The 26,825-nt window shown below is 42.0% G+C and overlaps 1 protein-coding gene and 1 pseudogene across 3 annotated transcripts in view; one reads left to right on the top strand and one right to left on the bottom strand.

The window, feature by feature from the left end:
* Nucleotides 1-26,825, top strand: part of ADGRD1 (adhesion G protein-coupled receptor D1) — a 316,526-nt gene that overhangs the window by 172,427 nt on the left and 117,274 nt on the right. For all 3 annotated transcript variants that reach the window (XM_061602998.1, XM_061603000.1, XM_061603001.1), the window contains one exon: nucleotides 24,255-24,358. In XM_061602998.1, coding sequence (XP_061458982.1) covers nucleotides 24,255-24,358 — 104 coding nt within the window. The remainder of the gene's footprint in view (nucleotides 1-24,254; nucleotides 24,359-26,825) is intronic.
* Nucleotides 16,259-16,358, bottom strand: LOC133373579 (U6 spliceosomal RNA; annotated as a pseudogene).

The raw sequence follows: 26,825 nt of genomic DNA on the forward strand, positions 1-26,825 counted from the left end.
ATATTCTACAAGGCTAGGAGGCCATGGTTGGGGACTCTCCTTCCTTCTCCCAGCTTAGGGTCCCTGGGGAAGCCAAGTTGATGCCAGGGCACTGGCAGAGGCAACAGTCCAAAGAGCAGGGACATAGCAAGGCCAGTCAAATGTGGTAGTCAGATTGGCCACTGTGAGGACAGGATACTGGACTAGATGGGCTACTGGCCTGGTCCAGCAGGCATGTACTTACGATACACTCCACTAGATCCCATCAAGGGCAGCCAGGCAAAAGACCTTATCAGCACCCTGGAGAGTTCCCAGCAACCAGCACTTGCTAGGATCTTATGAAGGCTGGCTGGTCTAAGTCTCCTGTTAGGCACACCCCCTCTGAGGAACTCTGTTCTTTTAAAGAGACATTGTCTTACCCTGTAACCACTGGCTCCTACTGCATGGAGGTGGTAATGGATGAATTCTGAGCTGGAGGAATCCCATAAGGCCACTTCCTCTGACTGGGATGGTCTGTGAGCAGGGGTGATGGTGCTCTTCTACCTCCTACTCTCAGCCAGACAGAGAATTGTGACCAGAGAACATGCCAGGGACATTCAACCTAGTAGGACATGAAATTGGCACCCCTCAAGCACTGCGAAAACCCTTATCCTGGTCAAGAGTCCTGTGTGCATTACATGTATAAAAATGTTGTACCAAGTCAGGCAATTTGTCCATCTAGCCTAGCATTGCCTATGCTGATTGGCAGTGGTGTTTCACAGCAACTGATACCTGAACTTAGTAGAAATTCTGAAGATTGAACTTGAGGCTTTCTGCATGCAAAGCATGTGCTATTCCACTAAGCCAGCCTTTTCCAACTAGTGGGCCACCAGATGTTGTTGGACCACAATTCCCATCTTTCCTGACCATTGGCAATGCTGGCTGAGGCTGATGGGAGTTGTGGCCCACTAGCTGGGAAAGGCTGCACTAAGCTATGGCCCCTGAAGTCAGGGCTTCCCTTGTTGTGTATTGCACTGTTTACTCACCAAACTTTGCCTTTGAGGGCAAGGTCCCTGGGGGTACAAACTGAGCCCTTTGCTCCCCCACCCCCACTGTGGCTTCTGGGGGTACAACCTGTTTGGTATTTTAAAAATATATGTGAAATAGGAATCATTTGATTGTCCTATTTCTTAGCAGACGTATAAACACAAGCAGCGGGATGAGGATCAACCAGTTCATTCTTTCCCTCAGACACAAATAATTACAGACACAATCTTCTTAAGAAAAAGATAAAGAATGTTTACTCACAACCTTTCATATGTTCAAGAAGCATAGGCTCTAGGTTAGATAGAAAAGTAGAAGTCTCAGTCCATGGTAATGGTCATCTTGGAGAGGAGCATGTGCATGCTTCACTCTCCTCAGGCTTAATGGAGAATATGCAAAAACTTCCAGACAAAGGAGGAGGAAGAGAAAGCCAGGTAACCCCACCCTTTAGGAAGTTACATCACTGGTAAACAGGTACATGGGATATTTCCCAAATATCCCTTAAAGGGAACATGCAAGTTTACTTATTCTAACACAACCTGAGTCCTCCCCCCCCCCGTGGCTTCTGGTAAAGACTCTATGTGACCGTCCTCATCAGGCCCTTTCTCCTTTCTATAAATACAGTGTGACAAGCCACGCTGGTGCCTTGAGACATTTTGAGCTTCACATGAGACATGTAGGACCTCAGGAAATGTCTGTGTCAACCTTTTGGCCATAGCAATGCTGTACACATCAACACCTTCCAGTTGGGATCCTGCTCACTCCTTCTTCCCGCTGTGATTGCTGGGGCAAAGGTGGCCTACTTACTGAGAAGTGGCCCACTGTCGGGGGAGGCCCATTCCTCGGTGGCAGAGCATCTGCTTTGCATGCAGGAGGTCCCAGGTTCAATCCCCAGCATCTCTAGGTGGGGCTGAGAGAGTTCTCTTCCTGAACCCCTGTGAGTTGCTGGTCAGTGTAGATAATAGTGAGCTAGATTGACCAATGGTTTGATTCAGTATAAACTATAAGGCAGCTCCCTATGTTTCATGGCTAGGGAGGGGTTCAGTGCTGACTGCTGATGGGGGGCACCTCCCCTGGACAGATGAATAGCATACCAGGGGTTCAGCCTCAGGATGCCTTTGTTTATTTATTCATTTGATTTACGAATAGCTTCCTGCGAAACATCTTGAAGTGATTCAACAATAAAAATATACATACATATAAAACAATTGTATATGTTAAAAACAATGTAAAATCCAACACAGATACAGACTGGGATAAAACAGCTCCACTTAAAAGGCTTGTTCAAAAAGGAATGTCTTCAATAGCCACTGAAAAGCCAATAGAGACAGTGCCTGTCCGATATGTAAACAGGAGGGAGTTCCAAGGAGTAGGTGCCACCACACTAAAGGTCTGATTCTGACATCATGCTGAAGGACCCCTTGATAGGATAGCATCTGCAGGATAGCCCTTTCCTGCAAAATGCAGTGATTGGTTGGGTTAGGTATATAAAGGATGAGATGATATTTTAGACACCAAGCTGTATGTGGCTTACAGCAGCACCAGCACCTTAAAGTTAGCCCAGTAGCCAATGGAGGCTGGTCCATTAGGGTGAGTGGAGCACTGCCCTACCAAGCTAAGCCTGTCTTCAGCCAGTCCCCACCTGCCTGCCTTCTTACTTACAACCAAACCAGGGGTGGAACTGGCTGTCAACTTCCTCCATCTCCTTAGTCTCAGTGTTGCCTGTGTATAACACAACAGGAAGGAGGATCGTAACTAAATTTGAATTTGTTGGCTTTGTTTGCCATTGTCTCTGGCTGCACCTAACTGTTGGCCTTCCTGCTCTCCGCCCCACCAGTCCCAATGGGCACCAGCCACCACTTCCGCTAACTAACTGGCAGCCAGTGTTTCCGTGGAGAAGACAGCTCTGAAGGATCAGCTGAATGGGGAAGTCACAGGCTGAGGTGCTCCATGTGTGGATGGGACTCCCCGTGTTCAAAAAGGGACCCTTGGCTTTGATGTATGCATGGATTAGGAACATACACATCTCCAGCTTGCAGTTGTGACCAGATCATTTTCAATGCTTTTCCACAACTGCAAGTGCTAGAAAGTGGCTAGTAGACAGGAAGAAAGAACTCCCAGGATCCTGTGCCAGATACCAGATTTTACACAGATTACATAAAATTCTGTACACGCAGGACTGGAGAAGGCAAAGTGTCCTGAAAGTGGAACACTGACAACCCAATGCAATGATATCTTTGCCTTCACTTTTTTTCTAAAAAAAAGAAAAGAAAAGAAAAAGAAAAACGTTTCCTGCAGCTTTAATACCTTTTTTTAAAAATAAGGCAAAATCCAAGTTAAAAAAAATCCGACCATTAATACTATATAAAAAGCACTGAAGACCATGTGATAGAGAAATCATTGACTGTGCGGTACATTTTCCCCACAAAGCTTTGTCTGAGTTAATGGCTTTGAGGCTATCATAAAAGACAAGATGTAAATACTCTAAATTGGGGATGAGCATGCCTTCGGATCTACTTTTTTAAAAAAATGAGAATCCCAAGGTCCACAACTGGAGCTAGCTGTTAAAAAAAAAGTGGCTCGGCGTGGTGGTGTCAGAAACTGTTGCATCTGTGTGCAGCTCTCCCCTGTGGTAAACCACTGAACTGCAGATGCCAGCTTCCCAGTGAAATACCCTTAGACCCTGGGCTGACTATACCCACCCAGGGTGGTCACTGGATTATTCTGGGCAGGAAGGAGCAATAAGAGGACTTCCTGTTTCCAGTTGAGCCTTGCTTGAGCAACAAGGTCTTCCTGAGTTCTGACATGTTCTTGTACTCTTGGTCAGAGCTTGGAAAAGTTACTTTTTTGAACTACAACTCCCATCAGCCCAATCCAGTGGCCGTGCTGGCTGGGATTGATGGGAGTTGTAGTTCAAAAAAAGTAACTTTTCCAAGCTCTGCTCTTGGTTTGGTGTTTGGTCTCCACTTGTGGCTTCCTCCTTGACTGTACAACCTGATTCATCCTCTAGTTTGGACTTTCTCTCCAGGTCTGACTTAAGGCTTCTTTCCTGATTGTGCCTCTTGCTTTGCCCTGTGGTTCTGACTTGTTCCTTGGCCTTGGCTATTGCCTGATCCCATCACTCCTGGCTGACTTCAAACTGCTCACTATGGCCCAGTCCTGGTAAATGGACATACACTTAAGAGGGTCCCTCTGAGCATATTAACCACTGGACCAGATTCAAGGTTCTTGAGTTAATTCACAAAGCTTTACACAACATGCCCCCAAAGTACCTTACGGAGCACCTGATTTCTTATGCTCCAACCTCGATCACTGAGATCCTCTGATGGGGCATTTCATGTGGTTCCCCATACTCCTGAGGTTTGGTTGGCCTTTACTAGGGACTGAGCCTTTAGTGTGGCAGTTCTGCCCTGTGAACCCCCCTGCCAGTACAGGTTTGACAGGGATCATCCCTGCCTACTTTCAGATTTCTATTGAAAACTGTGTTTTTCAGACAAGTTTTTTTTCCTCTCCAGTCAGCTTTTATGTGTGTTTTTATTGATGCTTTGATGCTTTTACTGTTGTTTTTATCAAAGTTACCATAATTTTGTATGTTGTATATTCCCTTGCTGTATTTTTCATGAACAGTGCAGTCTGCAAATATTTAAATAAATAAATGGCCGGCCCAGGAAATGGTTTTCAGTCCCAGCCTTCACCACATGAATCAAAATGAAAAAGGAGGCCACTTCTCTCATAAGCAAACCCCCGACTTAAATTGGATGAACTGTTTTAGTTTTTATCCCCCCAAATGGTCATCCCTGTTTTGGGTAGGAAGTGTCCAGTTTCGGGGGCAAACCCTAAAACTGGGCAAAATAATCCCAGCTTCAAGAGGTTTATCAGTTTGCTTTTATGCCTACAAGAACTGCAGAAATTATCTAAGCCCAGTGCTTGAATGAGTTGGAATCCCATCGGCTGCAATGCCTCTCTCATGTTCTGAAAAAGAGAAACCTCAGGATAAGATAATCTGTCATGAGACTTCGTTGAACAGTTGTCATTTCTTTAGAAGCAGAAAAAAATAGGCAATGTTGAATAATCACAAATGACAGCTCTCCCTTACACTGTGGCAGCGTTACCATGCTATATTAAGAGGATCACAAAAGCTGGGCTCAAGGCAACTCTAATGATGAGAAATTTGTGAACGTGTCTTGCCAGCTGATAACAATATCTGAAAGGCAATGGTCTCTTCTACATCCCCTTCAGAGTTACATGTTACCAAATGCTCAGAGGCACATGTTACCAAATTCTTCCAAGCTACACAGGAAGTGGATTGGACTGTGAAAGACCAACCCAAATGGTGCTTGCATTTTGACCAATTTGTAGGGCAGTCCAATATCTCAGAGAGGAGGTCAGGTCTCCTGGTCCCCTGGTGCATTCACTATAGCTGCCCAATTTCCCTGCTTTTTAAAGTTTGGTAGAAATATCTGTGGGCTATAGGTACGTTCTTAAACTGCAAGGTTTTTTTTGCCTATTAGTGAATCTGTCTCATGACTGTCAAATGGTGTGCACAAACTGTTAGCCCAGCAGGTGTGTTGGAGAAGGTGTGTTGACAGCCCTCCTCTTTGGTGGGTTGTTTTGAGCATGGGCTGAACAGCTGGCGATTGCATCTTTGAGCTGATCAAAAGGAAACCTGCTTGTAAGGAACTGTACCTTGGTCTCCATAGGGGCTCTGCTGTTGACCTATTTCTCTGCAGGTTTTCATTGATCTTTTGCAACACTTCCTTTTAAGATGACTTGAATGTGAAAAGTAACCTTTTTTTCAATCTAGAATTATTGTATTTTCGATTCTGTGGGCTGACTCAACACAGCCTTTGTGCTCATGGATGTGCTGTTGGCTATTTTCAACCTATCTTATGTCCCCTCCCAAATTCTGCCCGTATTTCTTTTAAACTGCTTTTAATATTGTATTTTGAGTCATGTAACCTGCCCTTAAGATCCTCCGTGGCGCAGAGTGGTAAGCGGTGGTAATGCAGCCGAAGCTTTGCTCACGGCCGGAGTTCGATTCCAACGGAAGGAGGAAGTTGAATCTCCGGTAAAAGGGGTCGAGGTCCACTCAGCCTTCCATCCATCCGTGGTCGGTAAAACGAGTACCCGGCATATGCTGGGGGGTAAAGAAAGGCCAGGGAAGGAACTGGCAATCCCACCCCATATATACAGTCTGCCTAGTAAACGTCGCAAGACGTCACCCTAAGAGTCAGAAACGACTCGCACTACAAGTGCGGGGACACCTTTACCTTTTTAACCTGCACTTATGATGGTGAAGTGCAGATAGTAGTTGTAGTAGTAGTAATATAGGAAAGATTGTGTCTATGGGACCCATAGCTTAGTTGGCTTTCATAGGATTTGCATGCAGAAAGTTCAGTTCCTGGCATCTCCAGGTATGGCTGAGAAAGATTCTTGTTTGAAACCTTGGAGAGCTGCTGCAAGACAGTACTCAATGGACCAATGTTCTGACTAGGTATAAAACAGTGTTGTGGTTGAGTGCACCATTGCAAAACTTCAGAAAGTTGGTTGAACAGTCTTACACATTTTGTTTATTGGTTTCATTTGTTATCTTAAAGGCCACCAGTTGAATAGCTCCAGAGTCCAGGCTATGTCCAAGTACATTCTGAACTTGTGGCAGAACTTTTATACTATCACCCCCCCCCCAACATAACATAACCTGGCTACAAAAATAAAGAGTGGCACTGGCAAATGAGCTTGTATAGAGATACATGTTATGGGGTGCATTGAAAGAGTGGCTAAGAACCAAATAACTGCATAATTTGTGATTTCACTGAACTTTGCAATGATCCAGCTCAGAATACAAAGTGATCTGGCTCGATATAAGAATTTGACCAGCTCATAATGATCAGTTGTATTCCAAATTTAGGGCCATTTCTCTGAGATGCCATTCTTCAACACAGAATTTAAAACAAGCCAGTTTTATGAGCTGTAACAGGACTTGCAAGAGGGTGGTGGTGGGAGTTTTTGAGAGAGAGCTCATTCTGAGTTGAGCTGAGGACAGTTTGCTCATCACTATCCACAATTAGTCCTGCTCAATCAAGAGGGACTTTGGGCTCATGTTACTTAAAGACAAACCACCTTGGACACTGAAAGAACATCCAAAAGAAGTTTGTGGTGTGCCATTGTGGTGAGAATTGCTGGGTGGGAAGTCAATTTCCTGGGCTTCCCCAAACTTTGCATGTACCTACAAGATCTTCAGGTCCTGACATCTGCTTGCATTCTGTATCCATATTTCCAAGATGTTTGATGTTCAGCTGAGCCTCATTTTCAGCAGCTGGTAGCAACAGCAGTATACCTCCCAACCATCAGCACTGTAGAACAGCAGAAACCAGGTCAGCAATTCCCTCTGCCTACAAGCGAACATTGTGGCACAGGGTGCAAAGTGCCTGGGTCTTCCCACCAGACCATCCAGTTTCAGACACAGAGGGACACACAGCCCTCATTCCCTACACTTATTTCCATTTGCAGGCAGGGCCATGACACAGAGATGGGGAGTTGCTGCACCTCCACAACTCTTGTGTTTCAGTTTGCATGGCATTGTTAGACATTCTCCGGCCATTGTCAGTCAGAAACCAGCAGCATCGGTCAAATGGTATGAGGACTGGGCCCCCTTGGTGGTCAGCAGCTCCTTGAAAAAATTGGGAACCCAAGATATACTGTAATATGTTGAAGATGGATGTACAGATGGTTTTTGTATCTGTAATGTGAATGGAGGTTTTTTTAAAAAAATATTATTAATATTTTTTTTACTTTATTTTATATTCATTATCATTATTATCATAGAACCATAGAATCATAGAATAGTATTTGGAAGGGGCCTATAAGGCCATCAAGTCCAACCCCCTGCTCAATGCAGGAATCCAAATCAAAGCATTCCCAACAGATGGCTGTCCAGCTGCCTCTTAAATGCCTCCAGTGTCGGAGAGCCCACTACCTCTCTAGGTCATTGGTTCCATTGTCGTATGGCTCTAACAATTAGGAAGTTCTTCCTGATGTTCAGTCAAAATCTGGCTTCCTGCAACTTGAGCCCATTATTCCGTGTCCTGCACTCTGGGACGATCAAGAAGAGATCCCGGCCCTCCTCTGTGTGACAACCTTACATGTACTTGAAGAGTATTTTTAATAATATAAATAATAAATAAAAATGTATTGTGATGGCCCTGTGCGTCTGGTTAGCTAGTACTTTGTAGTGGTTGGAGTGTCAGAATAAGACCAAAGAGGTGTGAGTTCAAATCCTACTCAGCCGTGAAGCTCAGGAAGGGAGGCTCATGAAGTCTCAGTCTAACCTATCTTGCAGTGGGGGTGATAAAAAAATTGAGGATGGGGAGAATCTTGTACACTGCTTTTAGCTCCTCGGGTGAAAGTCAGGATATCAATGTAATAGTTCAATCAATTTTGACAGAAACTTTATAAGAAAATATTTTTAATGAAGTATCAGGAGAAGGCAAAAAAAAAAAATCCAAATGATTTCATTTAAATTTTTATGTGACATTTCTGCCCACCCCAAAGCTCTGGGCAGATGACAACATATTTCAATCAAAACATTCAAAGCCGAGAGTCAAAATGGAACATATGGAAGATCTTAGCATCTCTTTATCACATTGGCCGGCTCAGTGAATGCCAGGGTTCATCGGTGCTCACAGTTTTATTTTTGGAAAGTAATAGAACAATGCTGGAAGAATTTACAGCCATGTGGCACTCAGATCCTGTGCTGGCATTGGCCCTGTTAGCTGAGTGATAAATTGGCATCAGGCAAGGCTGAAATGATTTGCATCTTTATCACTTGGCTGTGATGCCCGTATCATGCCTGGCTGGTCTTGGAGAGTATTTGCTGAAATGAATTCATCATGTTTATGAAAAGCTGTGGAATCATAGCACGGGTTGGGGATGATCAGTAATTAAATGAGTAGGAAAGAGTTGCCCTGAGATGATCAACAATGGGATATATATTTTCCTTGTCCTGCCTGCTGGCTAGTTTCTTTCCTTTGTCAACACCTGGACTGGAGCTCTGTGGATGCAATCACCAGAAGAATGAAGAGTTGTGTTTCAAAAATAAAAATGCACTGTTGAGGGCTGAACCTTGTTCTGTGTTCATTTAAGATTATCAAAAAACATTCCCTGCTTCCAACAATTTTTGGCACTTGTGTCGTGAACACAGTGATTTTTGTTGTTGCTGCTGCTGTTTTTTGCCATTCCCCTCACTTTCCCTGGCCTCATCTGTCATTACTGCCATTTAGGCCACATCTGCACCATATATTTAAAGCATTATTATACCACCTTAAACAGTCATGGATTCCTCCAAAAAATCCTGGAAACTGTAGCTTGTTAAAGGTGCTGAGAGCTGCTGGGAGAGTCTTATTCCTCTCACAGAGATACAATTCCCAGAATGGTTTAAGAATCAATCCCTCTTGCCAGGCAACTCTGGAAATTATAGCTCTGTGAGGAGGGAGTAGATGTCTCCTAACAGCTCTCAGCACCCTTTGCAAACTACAGTTCCCAGGATTCTTTGGGGGAAGCCATGACTATTAAAGTGTTCTCATAGTGCTTCAAATGTATGGTGAAGATGTGGCCTCTTAGTGCCATCCTGTGCTCACTGACTTGGTAGTGAGTTCCACTGAACTCAACAGGATTCACTGCTCAATAGGGATGGAAGGATCTGTCAATTTCGGTTCCCTCAGTTTCTTATTTTTCCAATCTTAAATTGTCCACATTTCCGCAATTAGCTATTTTTTAAATCCTCATGAAACTTTTTCAGCATTTCAGCACAAATTTCTCCTAATAAACACATTTTTGTATGCAGTTTTGACTAACGCACACGTTTTTGCAAGCCATTTCTCCTAACATAATGCATCATTGTACATTATTTTCACTAATAGCATCATAGAAGAGTATAGTTGGAAGGGGCCTATGCACAAACAGACACAATCCTGACAAAAATGTCACCTTCCTTCCAAATATTGCCTTCGCTACAATTCACAAGTCTGAGTTTCCCCACATTGCTGTGTGTTGCCTTGCTTCCTGTGCCTTCATCTCTTTCTTCAACCTCATTTCAAAACAACAATGGACTTGCAACCTGTTTGCTGGGAAATCTTTCCCCATTTAAAAGACATATTAGTCTTGGAACAGATCCTTGAATAAACAGTTAATCTCATAAGTAATAATGTCACAGAAAGTTAAACAGAGTGGAGACAAATCCTCTGATTATACTGCTATAATAGGTGCATGGGCCATAGTGCATTGCATGGAGGTGTTTTAAAAGGAGGTGAATTTACAGATACACTGGATCAGAGTTCCTGATTTGGTCACTTGTGGTTCTGAGAAATCACTTACGCTTATTACTGCAAATAATGTTACATCCCCTGAAGAAATAACTTTCCAGTGTTTCGCCTTTCGTCTGCTTAAAAAAAATATATTTTCGCTTTCTCCATTAACTAACAGTAACCTTGGTTGTTTCCAGACTGTTGCTATGTTCAGGTGGGATTTAATCACATATAGGTAAATTCAGGTTGTGCAGTTACTTGATTTGGAGTTCTTGCACAATTAGCCTACTTCCCCAAAATTTGGTTTTTACCATAAAGAAAGGGACAGGAAAATGCATTGGAAAGTGTGGGATAGCATTTGCTTGATGCAACAATGTCTAACCTCCCCACAAAGAAATCAGAATGAATGCTCAGTAAATAGCTGATGTTATAGAATCATAGAATATTAAAGTTGGAAGGGGCCTATAAGGCCATCGAGTCCAACCCACTGCTCAATGCAAGAATCCAACTTAAAGCATACCCAACAGATGACTATCCAGCTGCCTTTTGAATGCCTCCAGGCTGGAGAGCTCACCACCTCCCTAGGTAATTGGTTCTATTGTCATACTGCTCTAACAGTTAGGATGTTTTTCCTGATGTTCAGTCAAAATCTAGCTCAGCCTTTCCCAACCAGTGTGCCTCCAGATGTTGTTGGACCACAACTCCCATCTTTCCTGACCATTGGCAATGCTGGCTGAGGCTGATGGGAGTTGTGGTCCAACAACATCTGGAGGCACACTGGTTGGGAAAGGCTGATCTAGCTTCCTGTAACTTGAGCCCAGTATTCCATGCCCTGCACTCTAGGACGATTGAGAATAGATCCTGGCCTTCCACTGTTTAACAACCTATCAAGTACTTGTAGAGTGCTATTATATCTCCTCTCAGCCTTCTCTTCTGAAGGCTAAACATGCCCAGTTCTTTCAGTCTGTCCTCATAGGACTTTGTTTCCAGTCCCTTGATCATCCTTGTTGCCTTTCCAGTCTGCATCCTTCTTAAAGTGTGGTGTCCAGAACGGGACATGGTACTCAAGATGAGGCCTAACCAATGCAAAATAGAGGGGAACTAGAACTTCATAGCAGGGAATTAGTGCTTCAAATGATGTTGTCTAACCTCTCTGCCAGTTTTGGGGATAAATAATAAATAGATAGTCTGGAAGTGATGTTTGTTTCTACCTTGGCAAATGGCAGAACACCTGCTTTGCATACAAGTTTAATCCCAGGCATCACAGTTTAAGAACAGGTTGCAGATGATGTATGGATGGGTGAAATATTTAATTTAGTTTTCATTTAAAGGTGAACCCACCTAATTTGCCTTTCTGAAAATGGCCCTAGGGCTGCATGTAGCCCTCAGCCTAATTTCATATGGCTCTTGGGATAATTTGGGACAATTAAAAAGAAACCAAATAGTTATAAGATGGGGATACGTGGCTCAGCAATATTACATGCAAGTAGGATCTTGGAATTGTTGTTGATCACAAAATGAAAATGAGCCAACAGTGCAATATGCCTGCAAAAAAGGCAAATGCTATTTTAGGCTGCATTAACAGTTTAGTTTCCAAATCATATGAAGTACTAGTGGCCTTGACTCTGCCCTGCTCAGGCTCTCACAGGATCACCCCAAATGACTAGCAATCTTGTGACAGCAAGCTCAGGCAGGAAGGGGAACCTCCTTCCCATCACTCTGGGGGCTGTGTGCTGCCTCACAAATGTGCCCTGTGCCAGATGGGAAGCAGTTCTTGCATGGTGCTGGTTGCACCTGACTGCTCTTGGGCGAGGGGGAGATATAACATCTCCTTCCCCGACCATATTTTTAATTTAAAAAACCCTTAGCCCCACCCCCTGAATAACTTCGGGGATGGATCCAGGACAGGGTGGATGGTCTCATCTTTGGGACAGGGCAGATTGGCCCTCCTTGGCGCCCACAGATTGAGTCCAGGGGGTGAATCAGGAGGGCTGTGTACAGCTCTAACAGAGCTTGGGAAAGTTACTTTTTTAAACTACAACTCCCATCAGCCCAATCCAGTGGCCATGCTGGCTGGGGCTGATGGGAGTTGTAGTTTAAAAAAGTAACTTTTCCAGGCTCTGAGCTCTAATATGGTGACCACCCCACCTAGGACTCAGGAGTGGGGTGAGCTAGCAGATCAGCAGGAAAAACAAAACTAGGAGAAGTTTGTTGTTTCTACTAGACTGATGCTGGGCAGAGGAAGAGAGCCTGCCCCGTATGCTGGCCTATGTTTGTTGAAGTACTTTCCACCCTGTCTGCATTATTTTATTCACTCCCCAAGTGTACTGCATTTACAGTATGAAACAGATTTGGTTGCCTTTGGTGTGCTTTATTCGGAAGTAACTTCCTTGAAATAAATGAGGCTTCCTTCCTACTCAGAAAAAAATTGTGATATTGCAGTATCCTCCACAATTTTCCATGTTCCCCACAAAGCCGCTACTGGTCTGTTTATCAACACTATTATTCATTAATATACAGTGACCATAAAATAAATATATAAAGTACAAAATGAACCAGCAAATACAACCATAAAATCATCACACACCTTTCAGCTGTAGCAAGTTAAAATTCCTTTAGACGCCACTTCAACACAAGGATACTGTTTGGTTTATCAAGGTTGGCAAAATGTGTGTGCATGTTTTTCTGAGAGTTGTGAAACTGTACATGCTTGAGGTATTTGTTGCTTCTTGTTGTATATTTGTATTTTGAGTTTCCTCCCAGGAGATCAAGGCCATGTACATTTTCTTACTTTGACAACAGCTCTGTGAGCTAAGCTAGGCTAAAAGTTGGAAGTTCAGACACCAAAATGGTGAAGCTGCACATACCTAGATTATTTTTTTGCTCATTGTTATTTATCAGGGTTGGCAACATTTTTGGGGAGGGGAGTCGGTATTTTCTTGTAACTATCAGGACTATGAATAGTTGTAGTTAAAGCAAAGTTGAGCTACTTTTCTGGCTTTGTGCATGTTTATTTTTCTTTACATGATTTGCGATATTTGTATCTTGTTTTTCCATCCAGGAGCTTGTCCTCTCCTCCCCCTATCTTGCAACAGCCCAGTGAAGTAGGCTAGGCTACATTAATATATGCGCATAAGCAGCAGTTATTGCCAATAGATTGCAGGGGGAGCTATGGAGGCCCCAATCCACATAGAGTCTACCAGGCCCCAGAAATCCTGGGTAGCATTCAATGCTAGTCTTACTCAAACTAGACCCATGGATGTTAATAGACACGACTAACTTAGTTTCATTGATTTCACTCTTAGTAGGACTTAGTTGAATGCAAGCCCTTGTTGGCATCCTTGGCCAAAAGAAAGAGAGAAAAGGGTGTGGTAGAAAAAGAGAGTGAGAGGGTAAGCGAGAAGGGTGTTGTAAAGAGGAAAGAGAGACAGACAAATAAGGGGCTAACAGAAAGATAGAGAGAAAAACAGTAGCCACACTGACTTTTGGCTCTGGCCCTGCCTGCCTCCAGCTTCCCCATGAGTAGGGATGGAAAGTTCTGTAAGTTTTGATTCTCTCCATTCTTGGTTTTCTAATTTTAAATTCAGGTTTCCATTTTTCTGCAGCAATTTGTTAATTAAAAAAAAACTCATGAAAATTCCTCAGCTTTCTGGTGCAAATTTCCCCTGACACACACATCTTTGTAGGCCGTTTTGATTAATGTACACATTTTTGCAATATAATGCATTGCTATATGCCATTTTCACTAATATATTCGTTTTTATTCATTTCCCCTCTAATGTATGCATATTTGTAAACATCGTTTGGTTGGACAACTGCACTGGAATTTTGAAGAATGCTTGTGCTTCAGTTCTCATATTGTTTCAGAAAGTGCAAATTTGATAAATTAAGCTTTTGATGTGAACCAAATTGAATTTCTCCCCCATTTCCTCCATGAGGAAACGTAGCCTTTGACAGCAAAAAAGTTGCACATCCCTGCCACAGGCATCTGCTTGGCTTGGCCACTGTGGAAAACAAAATGCTGGGCCACATAGGCCTTTGGCCTGACCCATCATGGCTCTTACCAAGGAAAAAGATTCAATGTGGGCATTGTTGGGAATGAGACAGCGGACCAATTGGCTAGGAGGGCTTTAGACCACAGGCACATTGACCTTGGGTTGCCGCTGACTCTTTTGGAAGTTAAAAGTTGGGTTAAACAAACATGGTTAGCTGAATTGCAAAGACAGTGGGAGGTGGTTTCTACAGGTTGGAGGGTTTTCTGTTTTTGTCTGTTATTGGAGGATTTTTGAATTTTAAAAGGGCTGCAAAGGCAAGTTTGTCTGTTCATAGTCTTGACTGGGCATTGGGATTTTCACAGTTTGTGTGGGCTTTGCAGACCTTGGAAAAGTTACTTTTTTGAACTACAACTCCCATCAGCCTCAGCCAGCATGGCCACTGGGTTGGGATGATGGGAGTTGTAGTTCGAAATAGTAACTTTTCCAAGCTCTGGGCTTGGAACATTGATTCTGGGTGTTGTGCAGTTTGTGGGTTGAAAAAAACACCTGATCGTGTTCTATGGGACTCTTTGTGGTATGTGGGACACAGAGTGCCTTTCCTTTGTAGGTTCAGTGATTTGGGGCTTGTCAGTGGAGGTTGTCCTTCAGAACAAGAATATCTGGGATGTGGTGTTGGAGATTTTATGGCAGTTCATGAAGACTATGAGGATTTATGAAAGGCTGTGAGTGAAGAATGGTGATCCTGTTGCCTGTAGGAAGTGCTAATAGGGCCTTTCCTTGGCCTTGACTCACCATTAAACCCAAGAAGAAGGAGAAGAGGAAGAAGAATATTCAGCTTTCCACCTTAAAAGTGAACGATGCCTTGTCTTATCTTCTGACAGACAGATAACAAGGGAAAAGACCTTGTTAGAGAAGCACGATTAGGGCTGCTGTCTCTCAGTTTGTGAAGATTCACGGCTAGCCCCTTCCAACAGCGTTTTGCATGCAACCTGTCATTTGATGACATTCTACCTTTTTCACACCAGGTGCTTAAAGACAAGAAGAAGATGCTAATTAATTCTGTGGCACAAACATTTGGAAAATTTAAGTAACTTTTTTTTAAAAAAAGCATAGCAAAAACTTTTAAACAACCTGGGCCTTGCTGGGTGTCTAAAGAAACAGGGCTCCTTTGAAACCTGAAAATTGTTTCCAACAGATCATGATAGTGAATTAATAATCTGGAGTAAAAAGATGAGGAGTGTCTCGAGGAAATGTATTAGGCTGAGACAGCACAGGGTGGGATGGGACTCCTTTATGTCTCTGTTTTAGATAAACTTCCATTAGATAAAGTGTGATTTTGTTGGGAGAGTCTGGGTTTGGATTGAAGTCCTTGTGAAGTCCTTTTGTGCCTTCCCTTTCGTGTGTTCCATTGCCTCCTGTGAACATACTTTGTAAAATTAATTACATCCACATTCAGAGTATCTGTTTCCAAAGTAAACTTGAAGTGGCAATCATCAAATGCTTGTCGGAAAAATTGTAACAAGGTGGTGGGAAGTCAAGGGCTTCTATGCTGATATGTAGAAAAAAGAAAATACTACCAAACTCCAGTTTGATTAGGGATCTGCAGAGAAGCTGGGCTCCTATACCACATCTCAACAGTGGCAGTACTTGTTTTGCTTATTTGTTTGGCCAGTCAAATGGGTTGAGAAACCTCAATGAATAATAGATAGATATAAAAAAGTGGAAGGGAAGTTCAGTCTTTTTCTAATAAAGAAAAATTTGGCAGCTGTTCTAACAGCAGTGGTTTGCATTCCCTAGAAGTCTAATTATAAATTTGAACTTAAGTTCCCTAGAGTGTAGAATTTTCTCAGGTTTACCAATGCCCCAAATAGTAGAACTGGCAATTCCATTCAGAACTTAAGTGTATGTACTATATATTGGAACACATTTCTTATAAATGTCAATTTTGTTGACTTTTGTTTTTTAATGGAATGCTTCACAAATTTGTGTGTCGTCCTTGTGCAGGGGCCATTCTAATCTTTTTATTGTTCCAGTTTTCGTAGATGTGCTGTTAAAGCAAGTATAGGGCTTTTTTTTTAAAAGGTTTTTATTAGGACTTTTACAATACAGTAACCACATACACAGATGTAGAGAAAAGATCAGGGGAAACAATAAAAATATATAAACAAATAACGTTGGAAGAAGCAATGCTAAACAAGTTAATTATGTAAGTTACATATTGTCTTGGTTGAGAATAAAGATATTTTAACATTCTTAAGTGTTTCTTCATACAGTTCAAGGTAATAAACATAAGGTTGCAAACATAAATCTATTCATTTATAATATAATGGTGTGATGAATTATCACAGAACATTGGTCCACAATGGGGCATGGCTCAGAGATGAGCTCTAATCATATTCTTTCCCCCTACATATTTATGAAACAGAACTAATCTCTAGAAACGTGTCCTTTTCTTGGTTGAGTCCTATCTTCTTCATAGCTGTTTGATTTGTTTCTCCATTAGGACTATTGTCCAAATTTGGTTATACTATCTATGTGGACATTTGGATGCCTTCAATTTTATATGTTTAAATTAAGATGGATGTATTGAGGATTATTGTATTCTCAATGTGAAGTGGTACTGGGATTTTCTTTTCAATTGTTTCATCTTTTTCTCTGTTTTTCTTTTTTCTTTCTTTGTCAAATTTGCTAATTTTTTTTTATTAAAAAGAGTATGGGCTGTAGACTAGGGTTGTCACCTGGTTTTATGGCAGAGCTTCTGCACCTTTAGACCTTGCTGAGGTAATGACTGGGCATGAAAAAAAGGAAGAATTTGGGAATGAGTTGACGTGAGCAATTTGCTTGAGAGAATCACTGCTTGCATGTATGTATGGCTTATCTGACTATCTAAATGGTGTGTTTTCATGCCGAAAGGAAGCTTGGCAGCTCTTCCAACAGCAGTGGTTGTCATTCCCCTGGGTGTAGAAATGCACCCACACCTCCTCTTTTAAAGGTGTTCAAATACAAAGGTTGCTAAAGAAAATGCAAATGGAAGCTAATATCCATTGACCTCTTTAGCATTCTACCAGTCTTGGATGCTCTGTCAGGCTCCCCTCTGTTATAGCCCAAACTGCACCATTAATGAGTGAATATGTCAATTTCAGTTTCTCATTTTTCCAATCTTAAATTCAGTAGTTCATATCAGTTTGTAGTTTTTTTTAAAAAAGAAGTTGTTATGAAAATTCATCAGCATTTTAATGCAAACTTCTCCTAATATACACGTTTATATGCAATTTTTTCCAACATGCACATTTTTGCAAAGCGGTTTTCCTAATTTACTGCATTTCTGTATGTTATTTTCACTGATACTTGCATTTACATGTGCACTTTGCCCTGGTATATGAATTTTTGTATACATTAGTTGGCTCGAGAACTGTATTGCAAAATTCAGAGAAGCATGAATTATGAAGGATGGCTGTGTTTCAGTTCGCAGATTGTTTTGAAAAGTGCAAATTTTTTAAGTTCACAGTTAAATGCAAACTGAATGGAATTTATCCCCCATCCCTGCCACCAACACACAAGAGAGAAAGACCAGCAAAGTTAGGGTAACCTTGAAATGTTTGCACATTCAAAAATCTGCAGGTGGGAGGGGGGGAAATTGTGGACATGGTACAAATGTGATGAGAAATAAAACAGAATTAGGCATAAAGATTCTTTTTTTTAGGATGCTGCTCAGCCATCCCTATTGAAAACAAAGCAGTTTTTTTTCTGTTTACACAATAATTTTTAAAGGATTTGCTGTTGCTCTTTGCTGTCTTGAGAAACTGTTTTCATTGAAGGCAGGTGAGCTAAGCTTCTGATCACCTCACATTAACTCAGAGAAATGAATTTTGTTATTACTCTCAGAATCTGAAATCTTGGTTTCTTTCCATATCTGATCTGAGATCCTCAAAATATCCTTCCTGCCACATTCCACTTCAACAATTACTAGTTCCTCCTTTTTCTGGCATGCTATATGGAGGCACACCACTACAAAAGGCCTAGTGACTTATGGGACATGTAGTTCTCCTGAGGATTGTCCTGCTGGGAGGCAGTGTGCTCACATTCAGCTTGTTCTGTGCCAGTTTCACCAGTGACCTGTCCGTTGTGGGGCTCAATTCAATAGCCTGGTGGGACCAACATACCTGAAGAGCTGCGTCCTCTTATATAAAGCCCACATTCTAGCAGAGGTCAGGTCAGCTGGTATTGCTGCTCTGCCCTTGAGGCAAGTTTGAACTATTGTAGCTGGAAACAGGGTCTTTTGAGCAATGGCTCCTAAGCTCTGGAACTTTCTAAGGAGATTGAAAATTCTGTGTCTCTGCTGATATTACAAAGAGTTTGCCAGACCTTTATTTTCCAGCAAGCATTTGGTTTGATTTAATCTCTGCATCTAGGGTTGTATTCAACTGTGTTCTACTCAGAGTAGACCCGCTGAAATTAATGAACTTAAGTTAGTCATGTCTATTAACCAGTGGGTCTACTCTGAGTAGAACAAGCACTGAATACCACTCCTAGTTTCTATACTTCAGTTGTGTGTGCTTGTACCACCACCGCTGCCTCCTCCTCACTTTGACTTGCCCACTTGCCGCTGCCACCATGAACCTACAGCATTTAGAAGGCTGTTGTCATGTGATTACAGTGTGACAGCAGCCTAAGAAAAACATATGTATGGATATATAAAGTTAGCTACATAGAAATCAAGCTTAGCTAGATAAATATAATAAATTATTCCAGTTCACAGCTTTGCCCTTTCTTTCCTTTTCTTTTGCAAAATTCCATCCATATTTAGTTTTCTATTAATCAAGGGGATGGTCCATTAAAAATGCATGTAATCCTAGATAGAACCCCAAGATTCAGATCGTGCCAATCTGGCTCTGCAAAATCTCCAGATAGTTTTTCATTGCTCTTCTACTACTTTGTGTTTTTTACACCTGGCACTGTCAAATCCCCAGGAAACTGAAATGTTCCCTCCCACCCCACAATTTTGTGCTTGTTTCTTTGTGGTTTATTGACAGGTAAAAACTCCACAGTATTTCACCACAAACCGCTGATCCAGAAGCCATTCTGCTCTGATATCCTTCCTGTTTTGCTACTCAGGGGAGGGGGGAACCCACAACTCCCCAAGGTGTTATTATATATCAGGGGTGGCCACTCTGTGGCTCTCCAGATGCTGCTGAACTACAGCTCCCATCAGTCTCAGCCAACACAGCTCATGGTCAGGGATGATGGGGGCTGTAGTCCAGCAGCATCTGGAGAGCCACCGAGTGGCCACCCCTGTTATATATCATAAACATAGATGCCAGAACTTACACACCCTGGCATAGCTGAGAAATGGAATAGAGAGAGGAGAGACTTTGCAGGCAAGAGCAGTTTTGGCTCTCAACAGTTCCCATCCCATTCTATCAGACAAACTAGCTGGCCTACGTCACCCAGGAAAACATGGACGGAGGTTGGAGGTGAAAGACTAAGAGGGCCTGAGGCTTCAGATGGGGGAGAAATTAAATTCAGTTAGCATTCAAAGACGAACCTACCTAATTTGCACTTTCCAAAACAATATGAGAACTGAAAACCCAGCCATCCTTCAACATGTGCACTTTTCTGAATTTTGCAGTGAAGTTTTCCAGCCATGTAATGTGTATTTTCTTATACTGCGGTAAAGTGTCCATAAAAATGCATATAACGGTGAAAGTAATACACAAAAATGCATTATTTTAGGGGAAATTGCATTGTAAAAATATGTATATTAGGCAAAACTGCATGCAAACACATGTATCTTCGAAGACGTTTGCACTAAAATGCTGATGAATTTTCATGTGGAAATGGGGAGAACTGAATTTAAGGTGTGAAAAATGATACACTGAAATTGACAGCTTGGCCCTTCCCTACTTGGGGCTACTTTCTTTCTCAAAGAATTCATAAGAGGCCTTAGTGCTTTCCAGATGACCTGTTTGTTGAACATTCGTCCTGATTTGCTTGCATGAAGCGTACTTAGAAGTTAGACTAAGTGTCACGTCTGTGTTGAGCATTCATTCTGATTAGTTTTTGGGAATGAGCGTTCATTCTGATTTGCTTATGTGGTATTTATAGGTCTTCTCATTAATTATTCTCTTACCCCACACTTTTCACAGCATTTCCCTGTCACTTTCCTGACTGCAAAAAGCCTTTTTAAAATGGATTTGTTGTGCTAGGGTGATAAGAGAGTTTTAATCCACTTCAAATGCACAAACCTAAATCTCTGGTATGCGCTTCAATCCGTCCCACAAAATGCGGTCAGTCTGGAGGCGACCTTAGTGCTCATGTGCATGAATGGACAAGCACGAGGACACTTGAAACAGCATGCATGCATTCACCTTCTTCCAACTCAGAAGGAATATTGTGTGTGGTTCTGCATGCCACATGTCAAAACTGATATCACAGCAGTGACAAAGATGCAGAAAAAGAGCAACCAAAATGGATGGTGTCAAGAAATTGGTCAGAGAGGAGTTTTTCACCCTCACAGCACTAGAACCCGAATCATCCAATAAAGCCGATTGGTGGGAGATTCAGAACAGACAAAAGAAAGTACATCTTCGTGCAGTGTGTAGTTTCCTCTTCTCCCAGGCATTTTAGCATGTGTTTTTAAATTGTTTTTAATTTTTTTTAAAAAAATGTGTTTTTAAATTATTTTTTGTGTTTTAAAATTTGTATATTTGTTTTTATTGTTTTTAATTGCTGTAAACTGCCCAGAGAGCTTTCGCTATGGGGCGGTATATAAATGTAATAAATGAATAAATAAATAATAGTTAATCTATGGAATTTGCTCCCACAGGATGTGGTGATGGCCACCAGCAGCTCAGCTGGTTTCAAAAGCAGATTAGACAAATTCATGGAGTGGTAGGCTGACAGTGACTACACATTGTGATGGTGATATGCAACCTTCCAGGTTCAGAGGCAGCAGACCTCTGAACATCAATTGCTGGGAAACAACAGAGGGAGAGAGCTGTTGCATTCAAGCCCTGCTTGCAGGCTTGATGTTTGGCCACTGTGGGAAACAGGATGGTGTAGAGTATCTGATCTGTTCTTATTTTCAGATACTTGAGTAGCTAATACACTAACGAACTCATCTCATCCATTTTTGTCTAGATAAATGCTTGTGAAATGATTATATAGTGCAGGAGAGGGGAACATCAGGCCCAGAAGATGGTTGTGGCCCTCCAGGTCTCTCTGTCTGGCCCTTGGAGCTCACCCCAAGCCACACCCCTCATCAGCCCTACTATGCTCCCTCCTTGAGTGCTTTTGCCTGGCTGGGATGTGTCCTTGAACTCTGATGGTGCCTCTGATGATGCCTCTTGCTTTTCTGGATGGAGATTAAAGAGTGTATGCATAGAATCATAGAACAGTAGAGTTGGAAGCCATCAAGTCCAATCCCCTGCGCAATGCAGGAATCCAAATCTAAGCATTCCCGACAGATGGCTGTCCAGCTGCCTCTTGAATGCTTCCAGTGTCAGAGAGCCCACTTCCTCTCTAGGTAATTGGTTCCATTGTCGTATGGCTCTAACAGTCAGGAAGCTTTTCCTGATGTCCAGCTGAAATCTGGCTTCTTGCAACTTGAGGCTATTATCCATGTCCTGCACTCTGGGATGAAGAGAAGAGAAGAGAAGAGATCCCGGCAGAAAGTAGCAGACAGTAGCCTACTGCACAAAGGCCAAATTTTCATTTGTTGTTCTGCCCACTTTTACCTCTGGCCCTGCCCACCACTGGCATGTGGCCCCTGGAATGTTGCCCCGAAGGGAATGCAGCCCTCAAGCTGAAAGAGGTTCCCCACCTGTGATCTAGTGGGTAGATAATTACAATCTAGTGGGTAGATAATTACAATACAGTTAAAGCAGAGAGAAGCCTATCAACCAGATAACTATAGTTATTGACTCATTTTTGTTTGAAGTCTTACATGGCAATCTACAATTTAACTCTTTTTCTTTTGTTTTTCAATTAATTTTTATTCAAATTTTCAAAACCAAAACAATACAAAAAGAAAAAACACAAATCCATAACTAATACAATAAAAAGAAAAAAAATATCAAAAAATTGACTTCCGATTTGTCGTAGTTCAGCTATAAGTCTATAATATATAACAAGCCTGTCTCTTAATAGATTATAAAATCACCTTCCTCCAGCGGTTATCTTAATTGGTTACAAATCTCATTAACATCATATCATTTTATTCTTCCACAAAAAGTCAAAGAGAAGTTTCCGATCCTTGAGATATATGTCCATCAATTTTTTTTCTAGATAAACATGTCAATTAATCCAACTCATCAAGTCTACTAAGTCCAGTAATTTCAAATCGCTCTTCTTCCATTATCCGTATTGGTTCCATCTTCCAACTTCCATCTTTACGCGCCCAATAATCTTGCTGTCATAGTCATATAATAAGAGTCTGATAGGAATTTCCTTTTTCACAGATATTTTCTTGCCATCAATTCCGAACGTATGACAATTTAACTCTTCTTTTTCAAAGGTCTGGTATCTATTAATGATTCTCTTCTTTATTGACAGACGTTTTCCCCATGTTATTTTTTTTAAAAAAAGAAGAAAACTTTGCATGAAAAATTTAAAACAGCTCTCTAAATAACTGAGAGTCAGTAGCGCAAACACCTCCTCTAATAACTCAACAGTTTGAATTATGAATATGGAACAGTTTACCTTTTTTTAAAAAAAGAAAAAAGAGTGGGAGCCCTCTTTATGGGAGAGACAGAGGGGTGGGGTGGGGTGGAGGCTGCCATCAGTGAATTATGGGGTGGGAACTGTTGCTAAGATCATTGGCCGTTTAATCTGTTTGAATGCCCTGTGTGTGTATGTTTTAACCTAGGTATTTGCTTAAATTGGACATTTTATTATTTTTTCTTATTGTAATGTTGCTTGTTTGCCTTGTGACAAATTTCTTATTTTGTTGTTTGTTGGATCTGTTTATATGATTTTGTAATGTGTGTGTTTGTGTGTTTATCTTTGCTACTTTGCTCTGAAAATACAGACACTGTGATGAATAAAATAACTAATGAAGAGGGAATTTGCACACACACACACATGCATCCAGTCGCCTGTCCCTCATATCATATTCAGCAGTCTACTGCCTCTGCACATGGATGTATCACTTTGCTAAGAAAGATAGACTCATCACCCATGAATTTGCCCTGCCTTTTTAAAAAAAACCCATCCCTCTTTCTGAAAGCAAGCTGAAGTAGTGACTGCAGACAGAAAGGAGCCACGCACGCACGCATGCACGCACACCATTGAGAAACAAGGAGAAGGTATTGGTATGTTCAGGGAAACCCTGAAGAGGTTTGCAGAACTAATTATTGTTATTATCTTAAACAAGAGGGCAACCCCTCCACCTCAAAACAAAACAGCCCACTGAGGAGTAAGTAAGCTCAGTATCCACAAAATCTTGCACATCACTTGAAAAAGTGGATCGGGATGGGTGGTGCTTGGATTCCTAATAGTCTGTAATATCATGGAGGAGGGCCTGGCTGGCTGGTTGGCTGGCAGGAATCCTAAACAGGGGCCCTCTCACTAGGAGGTGAGTATGCAATGCCACATGTTGTTGCAAGCCTTACTTGTCTAAGCGAACGTCCCTCACTATTTGAGATAAAGCAATCTGCAAGAAATGTGTGCCGCAGTCAAGCATTTTGATTCTAAAATTGGCTTGTGTAAAGAACAAAACCTGAAAGAATCAGAGCAAGTTTTAAAGTACCCTTACTGTTCGGTGAGGAAATTCCTTATTATGCTTTTAAAAACATTTCTCTGTGTATTTGTACTTATTTGATAGTCTTCTGAATGCTGCCCTATTGTTGGTATGACTTTTTTTTTTTTTTTGCTAAATCTGTTAATAAGCTGTTACTGACTGGCTTAAGTTGATCAATTTAGCATAGGTTTTCTCCCTCTTTTCCTTGGTGCACAGCTCACAACGGGACACAAGGTGGCACTGTCCTCCATCAGTTACATCGGCTGCACCTTCTCCATCCTCTGTTTGATGATCACCTTGGTCACGTTCGCCATTCTGTCGTGAGTAACTTTTTGTAGCTGCTCAGCCAGTATCTCCCTGGAAATATGGATAGTCAGGTGGAGAGAGAGAGAGAGAGAGTTCCATTTCAGGCTACTGGACTGGATGCTCTCAGGTGTTGAAAGTTTCATAAAAGGTTATTAATTCCTTAAACTTCTTTAATTATATCCTGCACATATATTTGTAACACTTCGTTGGGTTTGGTCTAAATTACTTTAATTTCCTGAAACTGGGAAGCTCTTTAAATGGCAAGTTATTTCCTTGCAATTTATTCTTCAGTAATTTTTGCAGTCATACTCCCTTTTTTGTGCATGGGAGGGGGGAGTTGAACGTGAGAGGGGGAAGGAGAGAAAGGCTGAGATGTGACTGTGTGGTTTTGCAGTATGCACGGGCATGTGAATGTGTATGTGGACTGGAGATGGGGAGAAATTCAGTTCAGTTTGTATTTGCATTTAAAGGCAAACCCATAAAATTTGCACTGTCTGAAACAATATATAAACTGAACCACAGCCACCCTTCCAGATTCACACTTCTCTGAATTTTGCAATGCAGTTCTCTAGCTTAGCAATGTGTAAAAAAATGCACACTCTGGGGTAAAGCATGCATAAAAATGCACGGTGAAAGTAACATACAAAATGGCACAATATTAGGGGACATTGATGTGCAAAAATGTGTATATTAGGAGAAGTTTGCACTAAATTGTTCATGAATTTTCATGAGGACTTTTAAAAATAAATATGTAAATAAATCCTCACACTGAGGTGGAAATGTAGAGAAATGAACTTAAGACTGGACAGATGAGAAACTGACAGAAAGTGAAATGGATGGATTTCCCCCTTCCCTAGTGTAGACTTTATCACGAATGGGTCGGAAGGTGTCACAGCTTGCTGCAGAGGGCGGGGAGGATGGGTCGGTTGCCAGGACCCTGAGGCAAACAGAAGAGGGGTGTCACTGAGCCTTCAGTGTGGACTCCAGTGGCCCCTAGAGGTGCTGATCAATGGATTGCATTTTATATTATCAATGGTTCTCAAACTCCCCCTCCCCCATGGACCACTTGAAAATTACTGCTGGTCTCAACAGGGTCCTTAATTGATTTATTTTTGTTCTACAAATCAAAGCACATGCATAGATCATATTTTAATAACATATTGTAAGCCAACATTTTGTAAATCACTTAGAGTTTTTTTAATATTCTAGCAGTATATACATTTTAATAAATAAATGAACAAAATATGATAGTCAAAACTAGCACCAAGGTACTAGACCAGGATGCTGAGAAGGGCCCCTTTAACTGGCACTTTGAAAAGGGGGAAATTAGTAGATTGTAGCAAAACGGTATTATGGAAGCCATGGGTACTAGAGCAGGGCTTTTTGAGCCTGTTTGGTAATCTGCCAACAAACCTCAAAGAAGACTCATGAGATGTTACATTGGAATAATGTTATATTTATTAAAACATAACAATTTTTTTTGAGAACCTGCAAACCAATCCAACCAAATTAACCCAAATTATACCTGTATGGGCAGGTGAGGATATAAACTAAATCTGGCAGGATTCATCCCTCTAGACCCCTGGGCATGTGCTTCAGCTGAAGGCTGGGGCCCCCAGCCAAGGATGGGAAGGAAACAACTCCTTCCTTGCTAGACGATCCTTGGGTATGCCCCCAAACTGTGCACCCAGGCCCTGCTGTACTGGCGTTTACCCAAATGCGCAAGTAAGGTCGTGTTGGCTCCCCTCAGTTCCCCCCAGGCATACTGCACCCGAATGCCTCAGTATGTCTCCTATTTGCATACCAACTTCTTCACCTGCTTAGACTCCGTGCCAAAAAGGCCAGCCACCCACACCACTCCACAGCCAATTCAATTAACCCCAGCAGTACGAAGTAGTCAAAAACAGAAGGGCCCAAGAGGAATGGGACCCCCCCAAACACAAAATTCTACTCAGTCCCAAAGTGGCAACTAGCAAAGCCCATGCTAGTTGGGGGGAGGAGGCACAGAAAAAATGCAAGAGGAGAGTTTGGAGGCAGAGCTGGCTTTTAGGACACTATTGGCTGTAAACCTCCAAACTGACACAGCCTTAAACCTCCTCCCTTTGGGGACATGCTCAAGAATCTTCTTTCTGAAAGCAGGTGGGATGGAGGCAAACAAGCCCCCACTGATGGTGGGAACGACTTGGTCAAAATGGCCTCGATCTCCATTGTCAGAAAAAAATCAAGTGCAGTCAAGTATTCTTGACTGTTCTCCAACCTTTTTTCAATCCAGCTGAATGGGAGGTTGTTAACCACCACTGGTCTGTGAAGCACAGTTGGAGAACTTAATAAAGCTACTGTCTGCATAAGCATTTGGTGCATGTGTTCCCTCAGCTCTTCAACTTGCTGGGATGCAAACTGAATCTGCCGTGAAGACACATGCCATAAAAGAGAGACTATCCTCTGTAAAGCCCAGGCCAGCTGGCTTCTACAAGGAGCTTC

The sequence above is a fragment of the Rhineura floridana genome, chromosome 19 (genome assembly GCF_030035675.1).
Source record: "Rhineura floridana isolate rRhiFlo1 chromosome 19, rRhiFlo1.hap2, whole genome shotgun sequence".
Lineage (NCBI taxonomy): Eukaryota > Metazoa > Chordata > Lepidosauria > Squamata > Rhineuridae > Rhineura > Rhineura floridana.